This window comes from Apteryx mantelli, chromosome 3, assembly GCF_036417845.1.
Source record: "Apteryx mantelli isolate bAptMan1 chromosome 3, bAptMan1.hap1, whole genome shotgun sequence".
NCBI lineage: Eukaryota > Metazoa > Chordata > Aves > Apterygiformes > Apterygidae > Apteryx > Apteryx mantelli.
Window position 1 is genome coordinate 24,091,040 of NC_089980.1, and position 13,432 is coordinate 24,104,471.

Sequence of the window (13,432 nt, forward strand, 5' to 3'; positions counted from 1 at the left end):
CAAGTCTACAAAAAAATGGTTAAGAAGGAAGGAATCCCATCTGTCCAAACGTGGCTTATGCTGGGACTCTAAATCCCCTACAACCCACACGGAATCCATTCCTCCTTACCTTTCAGGATTGCTTAATCTTTCAGGCACTGATATTAAGAGGTGCTTTCTTACACAGCCTGGATATTTCCCAATTACGTAATTCTAGTCGCCCATTGCTGTTCATTGGTGCCTTCTCTATGGAGACTGGTGTATCTCTCCCCGCTACAGTTGTGCTGTGGTTTATTTTGGGCTTCTGATCTCTCCCCCCAAGTCCCTCAGAGAAGCCAGAATCAGAGCATGACAAACTTCATTTTATGTGGTGGTAACAGTATTCAGCTTTTTAACAACAGTCTAGTGCAGAATACATTCACCCAGGAAATGGAAGACACAGATACTTGGTTCTACTTTGCTTGAAGGGTACTGATCTATGAAATGTTTGTTCTCTGAAAAGTGGGAAGCAGAGAGGATGACAACTGGATGAAGATACATGACATTTCCTGTTGGTTCCTCCCATTCTTAATTGAAGAAATAGATGCCAAACTTAATCAGACTTGCTAATTCCTGGTAGATATCAGGTGCTGCCCCTCCACTGACTGTAATAGGAAACTTGGTGTGTTAGATAAACGGGATTGTTCTGTGTGAAGTGTCTTAAGTTTTGGCAAGGTAGCGTCTTAAATGCGATGCACGGGACTTGTGGTAGTTCTGGACTGCTACGGATGGATCAGAATCTGGCACAAGAGGTGACAAAATTGCATCTGTCTGTTCTGTGTCTTTCTTCTGCAAACTATTACACTGGGAGGGGGGGAAGGTTTATAAATCAAATGGAGAAGGGAGCAAGCTCTGGTCTTCCTAGATGGAAAGAATGCATCAGTGTTTGAATAAGGCTGGGCCTGGAAGCTGTGAGAGAAGGCAGAAGAGGAAAATGTATCATCAGATGGAGATACTGGGAGTGGCTGGGCAAGGAGATTGAGACCAGGGAAGAAAAGGAGACTGTATTTGTAAGGATTGAGCCTGGAAAACACAAACAATTTAAAACAGCAAATCTTGGGCATTTCCAAGCACAGTGTCTACTTTTCCTGAAGCAACCTATCTACTAAACCATGATAAAAGAGGAAAGAGTGATCCAGGATACTAAAAGTCACAACAGTTAACTCCTAGAAACTTTCTCCTGTGCACACTCACAAAAATCAAATGCCCAGGAGCATCATATAATGCCTATGATCAATAATTATCTCAGGTGGGAGAGGAGAAGCCTGCTTAAATCAAAGAGCATGAGGGAAGAGCATAGGAATGTTAGCTGAGTAACAAAGAAATCTGTGAAGTGTTGTAAGGCAAAATGTTCCACAGAAGAAAGGGGCCATAAAAGGGGGGGAAATGAGGTTAGGCTTAGAGAAAGGAGTAAAAGGAACTTTTCAACAGAGTTAAAGAGAACCTCTATAAGCTCAAATGGGGATAAGGATGTTCAAAGCTGTTAAAACTTAACCAGTGACAAAACAAATGGCCCAGGCCTTAACATTACCAAGTGGTCATTTGCACAGACAAGATCATTGCATGTGGCACTGGTAGCTGCTGATTTAATAGAAATCTTTAGCCTTTAGGTGTTTTCCTTGAATGCATTTGTTTCCATAATAGAAGAGGAATAATAAAAAATATGGATAATTTGAAATGAATAGAGCAAGGATCTAACCAAGTCACTCCCTTTTTTCTCTACAGATTTTGGGGAAGTCTGGAAGGGGATTAAAATCTACCTCTAAGTTTTGTCACTCAAGTCCTTCCCCACCAAAAACCTTCTTGAAAGGGAAGAACAAAAGAAAGTGAGAGAAAAAAAAAACACATTATTTCAGTGGCAGATAATTATCAATAGGATATGGTTCAGAGTGAAAGATTCCCATTTGACAAGCAGTTGGTGTCAGTGGACAGGTAAGGTAAAATTTGATTATAGTCAGGTTGTTTTCTTTATTCTGTGTGGTGCAATTCTCTGACACTATTGAGGGTTTCATTAGCTAACATCTTTGTTAACCTGTAACTATGACAGGTAAGCTCTAGAGTGAATCTCTGTGAACATTTAGAGGTCATGGTAAAGGTGCTGCCAAATCAGTCATTTAGACAGATGCAGACTGACAACAAGCCTAAGCCACACTAGCCTATGCCAGCAAGAAGCAACTGAACTGGCGACAGACCCAGACAGAACCATCGAGGGACTGAACTCCAGACCTCCATTCCTATCTCACACAGGGACTGTTGTAAAACCCTGAGTGTGGGCAGACTGAGGCTAGAGAATTTAAAGCACAAACCCTCAGCCAGCTGCTCTAGCTTAAGGTCATCTCTACTCTCAAAGTCCAGGACTACTGACATTTGACTGCCGCTACTAGAAGGCATTTTCCATAACACAGAGCACTAGACAGGTCTGGCATTCTTATGTGGGAAAAGCCTTCCTGGCTGGCATCGGACTTGAAAAGTGAAACACAGCAGAGAAGAACCAGGAGCCTTTCAGCATCATTGCATACTTATCGGATGCTGTGTTGTTTGGGCTCCTTTCACAGGGAGCAGAAGTCATTGCAACTGGGGCATCTGTTCTTCTTTCAGGATAAGTTGGATGACTTATAACAGCTACAAAAGGTTTGTGCTCAGAGAATTGCTTATGGGTGGTAGCTGTGGGGTACCCCAGGGTCTATACAGTGTTTCTCCAGTGCCTGTCCTCTTTTCCCACCTGTTTTGTCATTGTCATGATAGGGACAGATTTCCCTGAGCACCTGCTCCCACTTTCTATGTTGAAAGGTTTACTGTGGATTTTCTTTCTCTGAGCTGTATGCTAAACATGGGGTGAGGCTAGGAGAGGCTAAAGAGCCTGGCACGGACATGGGGGTTGATGTATAACAGTCTGAATCTTTTTGAGGGAAGAAAGACTGCATGGATACTATGAGCTGGGAAGAAGGAAAAACAGCTACATGCATTAAATCAAGAGAGCTGGCAATGATGAGATCCTAGCACTTCCTAGAAATGACTGTGATTGGTTACATACAAGCTGTAAAGATGAAAGGATGATATAAGGCAGTGGACCTGAGAATTTAACTGGGCAAGAAAAGATGGGGAAATGTGAACTGCATATGCAATCACATCTGGAGTTGCCCAGAGCTAGGGAGGAGATGCCCAGGGAGGTGCCAGGAGAATTTCAGAACAGCCCTTTCCTTCCCCCAGCCTCCTTGGACTGCTTATTGTTGCTGCCATCACTTGTTTAACTGAAGCCTGGAAGTGAAGGCAGGAGCCAGGCAAACAGTTTGCAGTAGAGCCCAAAACACCTCTTGGTGGCCCTGGTAGTATCACCTACTCTCAGGACAGAGCACAACACTGCTGCAAATGCCGCCATTAAAAATCTTGGGTTAATTGAAACTTACAGAGAGAATAATGTTTCCCATCATTCTGACAGTGACAAACCATGTGACAGAAGATGAATTAGTAAATATGAGGCCACCACTGCTCCCACTGAAATCAGCACGCATTTTCCTATCAGATTTGGCACAAAGAATCCAGGTTGGGTTTTTTTCTTTAGGTTCTTCTGAAGTCTGTAACAAAACTAGTCTAGAGCCCTGTATGTCCAGGATATACCTATCTACTAAGTCTAGTTCTCATTTGCAACAGGAAGAGCCCACTGACTCCACTGAGATGACCCCAGCTTCCTGTGACTGTCCAACATTTGTCAGATGGAAACAATTTATATGAGACTTCAGTGCCATGACAGTCCAGTCGGAACAGAATCTACATGGGCCACAAGCGGTATGTACTGAATAAAGCCATTCTTCCTCACAGAGGCGCATTTGTCTCCATGAAGAAATGGGACTCCCCAGCCCCATTTTCAGCTAGTTGAATGGATTTGTTGATGACACTGTCACGTCTGTGATCCAATAAAATTTAATTTCATCCACATAAATGAAATTAATTGATCTCTTCTATTAGAAGAAAACTGGACTCCTTGAGCCAAACTCTGCCTTCAGTCAGAACAAGTGGAGTAATGTTGGATTTACTGCAGTGTAACAGAGTGCAGAGTGCAATGCTCATCCTGCCCTCAGGGGACTGTTTATAAGCAGTAGCTGTGCTTAGCTCCTTATTGCCTTTGTTCATAGTACTCCTCATCTGATTTGTATTTGGGTCTATTTTTGTATCTCTCAACATCCTTGTACGATATGTAAGATGACAGCTTTGGAAAGAACCCAAGCTTGGGAGTGGGGTGTATTTCAGAGAGAAGGACCCCTGATTACAGAGATTTGTTATGTTAGATTTGTTGTCTATTCTTTCATTTTCCAGGATTTTAAATTCTCCATTGACTGCATAAGAACAACTAAAATGTTGGTGTCAGAAGCGTACTAGCACAAGGTGGAAAAGAAGAAAAAGTTATTCTATGATAGTAGGACAAACTTATGCACCCAGCTGATCTTTAAGTTCTTTTGGCCTGGTAGCACTTCCCCTCCCCTAGTCTAGGGTCTAAATAAAGAGGCCCATACCTGTAAAATGTTTGAAATGCAGTTTATCCACTGTGGAAACCTCCAAAGGAAGGAAAAGCTCCCATTATAAAATCTCACATTGTTGCTCCTTGAAAGGCAACTAGTGGCTGTAACAATGAATGCCTTCTCCTGTTCTCACTAGGAGATTACCCGCTCTGAGTGGGAATTTGGTGTCCATGAGCCACACATCTTCCAAGTCTGACTCACACAAAATTCTTGCAATGCTGATCAAAGCTCCACCACATACTTCCCACAACAATCTCCCCAAGCAGTATACCTAACCACAAGGATATTGAAAAAAGACCACCAGCTTCCATCTACCAGAAGGTCCAACTTAAATCTTTATAGCACTAAGACAAGGCTATTTTAGAAACAGTTTCGCTGTTCATGCTCTTGGTATCTGCTTTGCTTAACAAGGACATGGCAACTATAAGTATTCTAAGACTAAAAGGAGTTAGAGACCAGCCTTCTTTGGTGTTAAGAGCTAGAAGAGCGTGGAAAGCCTACCCATCTACAGAAGACCTGCAATCTTCTTGTCTAACTACAGTGCCAACTCTTTCATCAGACATCCGGGGTAAGGTATCTCAACTTCCTAGACTACTAAATGCATGTCCTTAGGCATGGCTACAATGCTGATCTTTATTTTTACAGTGTTTGCCTCCTGCAGCACTACTGTGCAGAGAAGTCTGGAGAAGGCTCAGTGACTGTGTCTCCAGTCCTCTGTGATGATACACTGGTGCTTCAATGATGTGCCAGGCAAATTCTGCAATCTGAACCACACTTTGAATACAGATTTGTTTTCACGTCTGTTTCAGTTGAAGACTAATAATGTTATGTGTAAGTAAATCAGTTCGTTGTGATGTTTTCATGCTGAGAAGTGAAACAAGTATTTTAAAGATCGAATCTGAAGAAATCTCAGGAGTCTTAGTATTCCCAAATCTTACTACTTTTTATAAGTGTTAACCTCATTTTTCTCAGGACAACACAGCACTGGGTCACATTTTTTTCACCTAGATCCCAGTCTAGTTTTTCACTGATGACTGTCTTTCCTCATTTAAGCTCTCCAGCACACAGGACTTTGCCTCTTAAGTAATGATAAGCATGTAGCACATGGGTGCTCTATATGAAATGGTTTGCACAGCTGTCATACATTACTTGAGGAGCATGGGACAATTGCAACACAGTAATTTTGCTACCAATTTACTTGTTCAGAGAAGCTTGGAAATGTCACCACTTGTTACATGATGGTATCTTTAACACACAGTGAGATAGTTATAACTTTTGCCTTAGGTGCCTGAAAACTTCCATGAATGCTGGCAGTGCAGAATTAACAATATAGTTCAGTCTAGAAGTGGCTGCATTTTAATAATGGGTAGAGTAAGCCTTCTATATTGCTGACTTATCTTAAAGAGGTAAGTGAATTAACTTACATTTGTCAAATACTTTGAGATATTCCAAGAAAACGTTCCATAAAAGCACAACCTGTTATTAAGCATTCCTGACAAAATATTGTTTTAATTAATCTCAGTCTCTGATTTTGTATTTGTGCTATTCTCATAATGGCTTTTTGCCGACTTTTAATGTAGGTAATGTGGGCTCACCCACACAACCTTCCTAGAACTTATATCAGTTTATCATCTGGTCAAGGGTATAGAATTATATCACTGCAAACTTTTGATAGCGTTCCAACTGTGGATTCAGCTTCATACAGCCTCTAGTTAGTCAATATTCCTGCCATAAAGATTTGTAATCTGACTGTACTCTGTCAACCAGCAGAGAAAGGGAAAATTCGTAACAGTGCCACTAGATCTTTTTAAAGGAAGGGTGCAGCCCTCCAGTAACTTTGGATCTAGGGAACATGTCAAGAACTATTTTGATAGAAATAAGTGATGTCACCACAAGAATTTTAACTAGCCAAGCCAAACTGGCTAAAATTCTTCAGTAACGTCTAGACTGTGCGTTTAATCAAAAGGAAGTTTAAAAAAAAAAAGGATGAAAGACACTCAGAAAACAAACAAACTCCACAGTTAAGAGGTTTTACATAGGATGTCTACGTTTTTAGGGTTCAAAACCCAGGTATTGGAAAAATTAAATATATACTCTTGTAACTACATTCTGTACCTGTGTCATTAAGGTAGTTTACCTAACTACTTCCATTGTACTAGCTTCAGCAAAATTGGTCAAACTGTTGAATCATACATGTGCTAGGTGCAGTCCCAGTGGCGTATACCCTAGGGACCCTAGGTACCCTAGGAGAGGGCACCAAGTGCTTCAAGATTTGCTGTTGGGATTTAAAGTCCTAGCAGGAATTCCTTAATGCAAACTCAACTTTGAAATGTACAACAAGACACAGGCTCTTCTCTATCACTGATGCAAAAATCCAGTATGTATGTCACACATTTTGTATCAGGATTAATGCCTTTAATATTTCTCCTGATTTCTTCGCTGAACCCCATCCGCACCGACTAGCCTCATCATCATTTCTAAGAACAGACACATTCAAGTTCTAGTGCCATTTCATCCATTAAACTGCATACTGAACAATAATTACCAGCCATACAGAGGGATATTACATCTGGTGCTACCGCTACGAATTAAGGTGTATTTTCACACTGCTCCAAACTGCTATTAACTTTTCAGGGGTATATTTTTCTTTTCTTTTCTCTTTCTTCTCATACTCCCGGCTCCCCCTCGCTTTTCCTCCCCTCCCCCTTGACAGTAATGTTTTTCAAACAATAACGGAGCAAGTGCGTGGGTTTAATTTACACCTTTTTTTTACACCTTCAAAGAGCAGCTATTTTTAAAGTGCCAAGAGCATCATTTTCACCGTTTGCGCGCTCTCTCGTGCTGAAATGGTTCACCCCCCCCATGCGAAGAGATTTCAAAGCTTTTTTTTTTCAAAAAAAAAAAAAGAGAAAAAATCCCCCCAAAACACGTAACCAACCCCCCAAACGCGCTAGTTCCACCCGGCGCCCAGGTGGTGTTTGTAACCGAGGCGGTTCCGGCCGGGGCAGGGAAGGAGGACGGCGGTTACCCCGGGGTAAGGCGAGCCCGCCGGGGCGGCACGCAGGGGCCAACGCCGCCGCCTCAACCGCCACCGCCGGGGGGGGGGGGAGCGGCCGTTAGGGGCGCGCGCGAGGGCGGCGCGCGGAGGGGGGGGGTGGCGCGGCACGAGGCCCCCGGCGCGCGCGCAGGCGGGGGCGCGCGGCGGCAGGGAGCGCGCGCCGCCCCGCCAGCCGCCCCGCGCGCGGTGGCAGCGGCAGCTCGGAGCCCGCCGGGGCACCGCCACCGCTGCCCGCGGGCGCAGCCGCGCCGCGCCTCGCCGCGCCGGCCATGGATCCTTTTCCCAAGGACGGGGAGAGCGCGGCGGCGGCCGCGGGGGAGCCCAGCCGGGGCGCTGCCCCCTCCAGCGGGGTGGTGGTGCAGGTCCGGGAGAAGAAGGGCCCCCTGCGCGCCGCCATCCCCTACATGCCGTTCCCCGTGGCTGTCATCTGCCTCTTCCTCAACACCTTCGTACCCGGGCTGGGTAAGGAGCTCCGCCGCCTGCCCTCCCTGCATGTGCCGGCCGGGGTGCGCGGCGCGCCCGGGGGCTGGGGCCGCACCGGGGCCGCGGGGCGGGCGCCTGCGGGCAGCGGGGCGCGCTGGCATTGCCTGCTGCCGCTTCAGCCGGCGCGCCGAGCGGCCGCCGCCGAGAGCTCCGAGAGGGGCCTCGGCGCCAACTTCCCGCGACGGCGCCCCTCCGCCCCGCGGAGCCGCCGCCCGCCCCGGCGGAAAGTTTGCGGCGGGCGCGGGACGGCAGGGAGGCAGGCGATGCCCCTGGCCGCGCGCGAGGGGTCCCGCGCCCGGGCGGCCGCGCGAGCAGCCGTTGGAGCAACGGTCGCCTCGCGGGGCGGCGGCCGCGGCGGCGGGTCCCCCCGCGGCTGCCGGCGCCGGCTCCGCCGCGGCTCTCCCTCGCTTCCCCGTAAAAGTAGCGAGGGAGACGCCACCGGCATGGGGGGGGGGGGTGTTATTCCCTTCAAACAGCGGCCGGGGACGCTGCGCGGAGGCGGGCTGCCCCTGCCGCCTGCCTCGCCCGCTGCTGCTCAGGGGGGGTGGGGGGGGTGTTTCTAGCCGAAAGCGCTCGTCGTGCCCTCGCCAGTCCCTGAAATCCCACGGTTCAGAGGAAAGGGTGCAGCTATTAGGGCTTGGGCGATCTGTGGCGTTAAACCGAGGCACTCACCGAGTGATCGCATCCCCCGCCTATGAAAGCGGGTTTCCAGAACCGGTATTCCTAAAACAAGTTGTTTCTCGTGCAGCCTCTGAGAGATTCTGTTCCTATACCGCTTTTCTAAGGAACTAGTGTCTGGGAAAGCTCTGGGGATTCACTCTTTCTCCATATGACACCCCAAGTGAGTCAAGTAGCACATCCTGCAGTTGTGGCTGTAATCCCTTCTGTATTTCCATTGCTCCCTTTTTAATTAGGAAATAGTCGCTTACTGCAGTGCAAGGCCAACTGGAGCCTAGAGTTTGAGCATTACAAAGACACCTGGAGCACAAAGCTAAATACAAGTATTTTAGTATCAAATAAAATAGGTTTAAAAAAAAAAAACAGTCCATGTCTCTTATCTCCCATAGTAAGTTCCAGGCTACCCTATCTGCTAGTGTGGCCACTACTGAACCCTTTCCTGAGGGAACTGCTGTTTTGAGGCATAGGAGTATTTCCCAGCTTGCCCTGCACTTAAAGAGCCCTGTCCTTCCCTGCTTCATTTATTTCAGATGACTTAATTCTGTAAGGTATCTACAACTCTTAGTTCTTCTGATTAAAGTACTGCCCGAGTGGTATACTGTATGCAACATGTACAAGCCATTTTTATTCCAGTGTGTGTGTGTTCTTAAAAGTGACCCACAGATGTATTCCAGAGGAAAACTTTAGCCTTTTTAAATACCTCAGAATTTTCCTTTGGAAAGGGTGGCATTGGCATATATACTTCCAGGTGCACCCTCAGGTGTGTTGTGTTCACAGCCCTTGTATCCAGACACCTGAAGAACATGGATTAATGAATCAAGTAGAAGCTCTCCAGTTGAGTGCTTTCATTTGTTTCTAAGTTGTTATAATTTAGCATTTAATTTCCCACCATCACCTAAGAGGGTTTTTCAAAATCAGATGAATGTAGTTTCTAGCTGCATTGAAGACAGTATGTCTTCACTGTAGACATAAAAGGAAAAAAAAAAAGATTTATTATGCCCTTTTCCTACCTTGTTTGGATAATCTTACATTTCATACATGCTTTCCGAAAGCACACCAGAAAACTCTCAGTGCTCTTCCTTCATCTAGGAGGGTAAATCCCCGTAAGCTGTCCTCATGTCAGAGCTGGCATGCAGTGTGGTTGTCTGCTCAGAGCTCTTCTCCCTGGTGGCTGCTGCAGACTTGCTGGAGGTAATCAGTGTTGTGCCTTCCCTCACACAGAAGGGGTCAGTAAAGAATGAGAGTAGGTACCGCTTCCTTTCTGAAGGTGTGCTACGTTGGGTTTATAGGGATCCCAGGCCCTGCTCGCTTGGAGGTGGATTTTGCAGCCATGCTGATTGGTTTATCACCAGCTGGCCGGACCAGCCCAAAATGGTTTTAAATTTTTTTTGTTTTTTAAATACCCGAGATTTTCTTTAAACTCATTTTCCCTTTGATGTGCTGATTTCAGCAGTACTTTCTGGTTGGCCATACCACTTTTCATCCTGATTTTCTGTTGCAAAAGTACAAAACAAATAAATCACAAATTAAAAGAAGTCCATCCATGTGGCATTCTCACTGACTGGCCAAAAATACTCCTCTGAAGATGCATCACAAACACTATAAAGCATAGTGCTCAATTTGTATATAAATGAAATATTCTTTTAATCAAGCTGCTAATATCCTGTACATTTTTGTAGAAAATTTATCCTGAGATAATATACCCAAGTAGAATATAGCTATTTACAGTCTCAGCCAAATCCTGTCGTATATCACATAGCCCACACACAAGGAGAAGCAGAAGGAACACAAATCTACTGGGAGGAATAATCAGGATAAGAGAGATCCTACAATCTCATGTCAGTGTCACACTTCAACTGTCTCTATGAACTGAGCAACACTTGTAAGATAAATAGTATTTGCAGTGGTGTAAAGTATTACGTATAGCATCTGAGCCTGTTCCTACTGAAGTAAATGGCAAAACTCCCGTCGATTTCTGTAGTACAGATTTATAACACTTTAAAATAGTGCTTCACAGGATGGCTGTGTATTTTGCCTGGTTAGGTGGAGAGTGTGAGTTTGTTTAGGTGATAGTGGAAGTTCTCTATTTTCTGATCCCTGAATTCCATTCCTCCTCTGTTTCATAGGCAGTTCTCATTCATGTGTAGACTCCACAGTGCAATTGCAATAAGGGGTCAGAAGCCAGCAGAGTTAGATAAGAAAAGGGGGAACACTAGCATGGGAACCAAGCAGTCTACTGCTTGGAAGCCAGTGACGTTGATGCGTTTGTTAGTGCCCAGTAACATCCAAACAGAGTTTGTGCTGTGATGCAGGCTATCAAACACAGGACAAGTCTCTCAACATCTGAAAGCCTTGCCTTTTTTAGTTAAATTATCTTTCCTGTGTTATGGGTGTCATCTGTGAGGCTGAAATCTGAGAATTTTAAACATCCAGTTAATTTTTCCCTATGCTATTTATGTTTTGCAGTACTCCATTTGGACAAGAGAAGTAACACTTGCTCTTAGCTTAAAGTCAGTTTTTTTTTTCAGGGGGTTAGTTTTTCCAGAGATCTATGTCCCTGAAAAACCCAGAACTGCAGGTTTTAGGATGCATCGTAAACTGGTTTTTCATTAATCTTTGTATAAACGTTACAAAAGATGCTTGGGAAATTTTCCTTTCACAGGGGATATATTAACTTTGGCTTTGCCAAACACAAAATTCAGACCAGATATGATTTAAAGAAGCTTGTTTAGCCCATCTACTTGTAATTTGTTTTGCAGAACAGGCCTAAAATTGCACAGTGCTTGCATTCATTGTGATAGACACAACCGCTTGGAGATGTTCAGATCAGAATTTTTCGTGGTCCGCTGCAGTCTGCCTCATCTGCATCTGCCACAGCTCTGCAAGACTAAGCGGTAATGAAGGTGTCCCTAATTCAGGGTCATGAAAGGAGCAGACAGTACACAAAGGAAAAGAGGAAGCTGGTGTCCTCATTAAGTGCTGTAGCAAAAGCACAGTGCTGGCAGCTGCAGGCGTTCCAGCTTTGCCACAGGCACTCCCCTGCGCCACAAACAGTGACTGTCACCTGTATTTTGGCAGAGGGCTTCTGGAGTTGGCTCTTAAGCCTCAGGGCCAAATCACACCCTGACTAGCTCTAGAAAACAGAGGACAAAGGCACCAGCAGAGACGCTTGGTGGTCCAGCCTCTCCTCCTCAATTCCTGCTGGACTGAGCCGTGTGCGCCTCCAGCCAGTATGTGCTGCAGATGGCAACTGCGAGAAGGGGCTGGCCATGCCCTTTAGCTAGCAGACGGTGTTCTCTTGGAGCTGCCATGTGCCAGTCAGCGTGGGAACAGATCTGGCTCCCTATCATTCCCTGAGCTGATACATGGGAATCTTGCCCTCCTTCCTACCCATTTTTCCTTCCCTCACTATCACGTGTGTGGGAGGGGGGGAACGAAGGGGGGAGAGCTTGAGGGAAATGTGAGAAGTGAGCAGAATTATCTGCAAGTATGAGGTATTCTCCAAGATGAATCCCTCCTGTCAGGAAGGGGGTGGACTTTTGGATCACAGCCTGAATTATACATGCATACTATTTTTATGCAGGGAGTAACTGAAATACATAGCACAAAATTATGTTAGTGCAAGATAGGAGAGCAGCCACCCATGAGCCCTGAAATTCCCAGTGGAGGAGATCATGAGTGACAGCATCTCACAGACAACTAGAGAAAAATGGGATGATTCCCAGCCTGCTGAACCTTTTTCTTCAGTGCTGTACTGCTCTTGTGTTCCTGGCTGTACCAGCTCCAGATCACAACTCTTCCACCATCTGCTTATTTTGCTTCAGTCTTGTTAGAGTTCAAGGGCCAGACCTTCAGCTATGTAAACTGGGGTGGCACCCTTGGCTTTAATGCTTGATTTATACAAGCCAAGCATCTGCAAAAGGCTCTGATTTGAAGCCAGGGCTCTCCTGAGCAGAATGAGCTCTCCAAAGAGCTGAATAGAAGTAGGGAACACACAACTCACAGAAGTTGTGGGAATGGGATCTGCATAAAAATAACAATTCCCATTTTATTTTTGCTGTTGTAATAGTAAATGGATACCTCAAGCGAACATCCCATTGCCTTCATTATTGAAATAAAAAATTTCAAGGAAAAAACACCTTTTCTCATCTAGAATAGGACAAATACCACAAAAAAGAAATTGGGGCTTTCAAACATCTGTGCATTAAAATCTCAAGCTTGCTTTGGCATTTATGATCATTTTTATTTATTTTTTCCTATGAACATGCAAATGAATGAATCTGGGTGGTTTACAAGCCCTTTTGTGGATAGCAAAGTTTTTGCAAGCATTTGTATGAATGTGTGTTTGTGACTTCATTTATACTGGGTTTTGTATTTCCGCTGAAAGTGGTCTATACACTGAAAAGATCCAAAAGATCTCCTTTCTGGTAATTTCTCTGTCTGCATGACACAGGAGACCTGTGATACAATGTGTGCACCCAGGTTACTGCTCCATTGCTGCTAGCAGTGGTATTAGTTGTGCTGTAGTTAGGCCTCCTGGTTAAAGGTGTGCATAAGAACAATTGAAACTACAGGTTCCTGCTCCTGCAGGTCCTGTTCTTGTTGGTGTGGAGAAAGCCGTTAATCTCCTACTTCTTTTTACAGAGGTTTAAGTGAGAAATGAGAGAGTCTTATATAA

The 13,432-nt window shown here is 45.2% G+C and overlaps 1 protein-coding gene across 2 annotated transcripts in view; it reads left to right on the top strand.

Moving 5' to 3' along the window:
- The first annotated feature begins 7,815 nt into the window (after nt 1-7,815).
- The window catches only part of STUM (stum, mechanosensory transduction mediator homolog), a 42,678-nt gene continuing 37,061 nt past the window's right edge, over nt 7,816-13,432 (top strand). For both annotated transcript variants that reach the window (XM_067292948.1, XM_067292949.1), the window contains exon 1: nt 7,816-8,055. In XM_067292948.1, the coding sequence (XP_067149049.1) occupies nt 7,863-8,055 (193 nt within the window). In that variant the 5' untranslated portion in view covers nt 7,816-7,862. The remainder of the gene's footprint in view (nt 8,056-13,432) is intronic.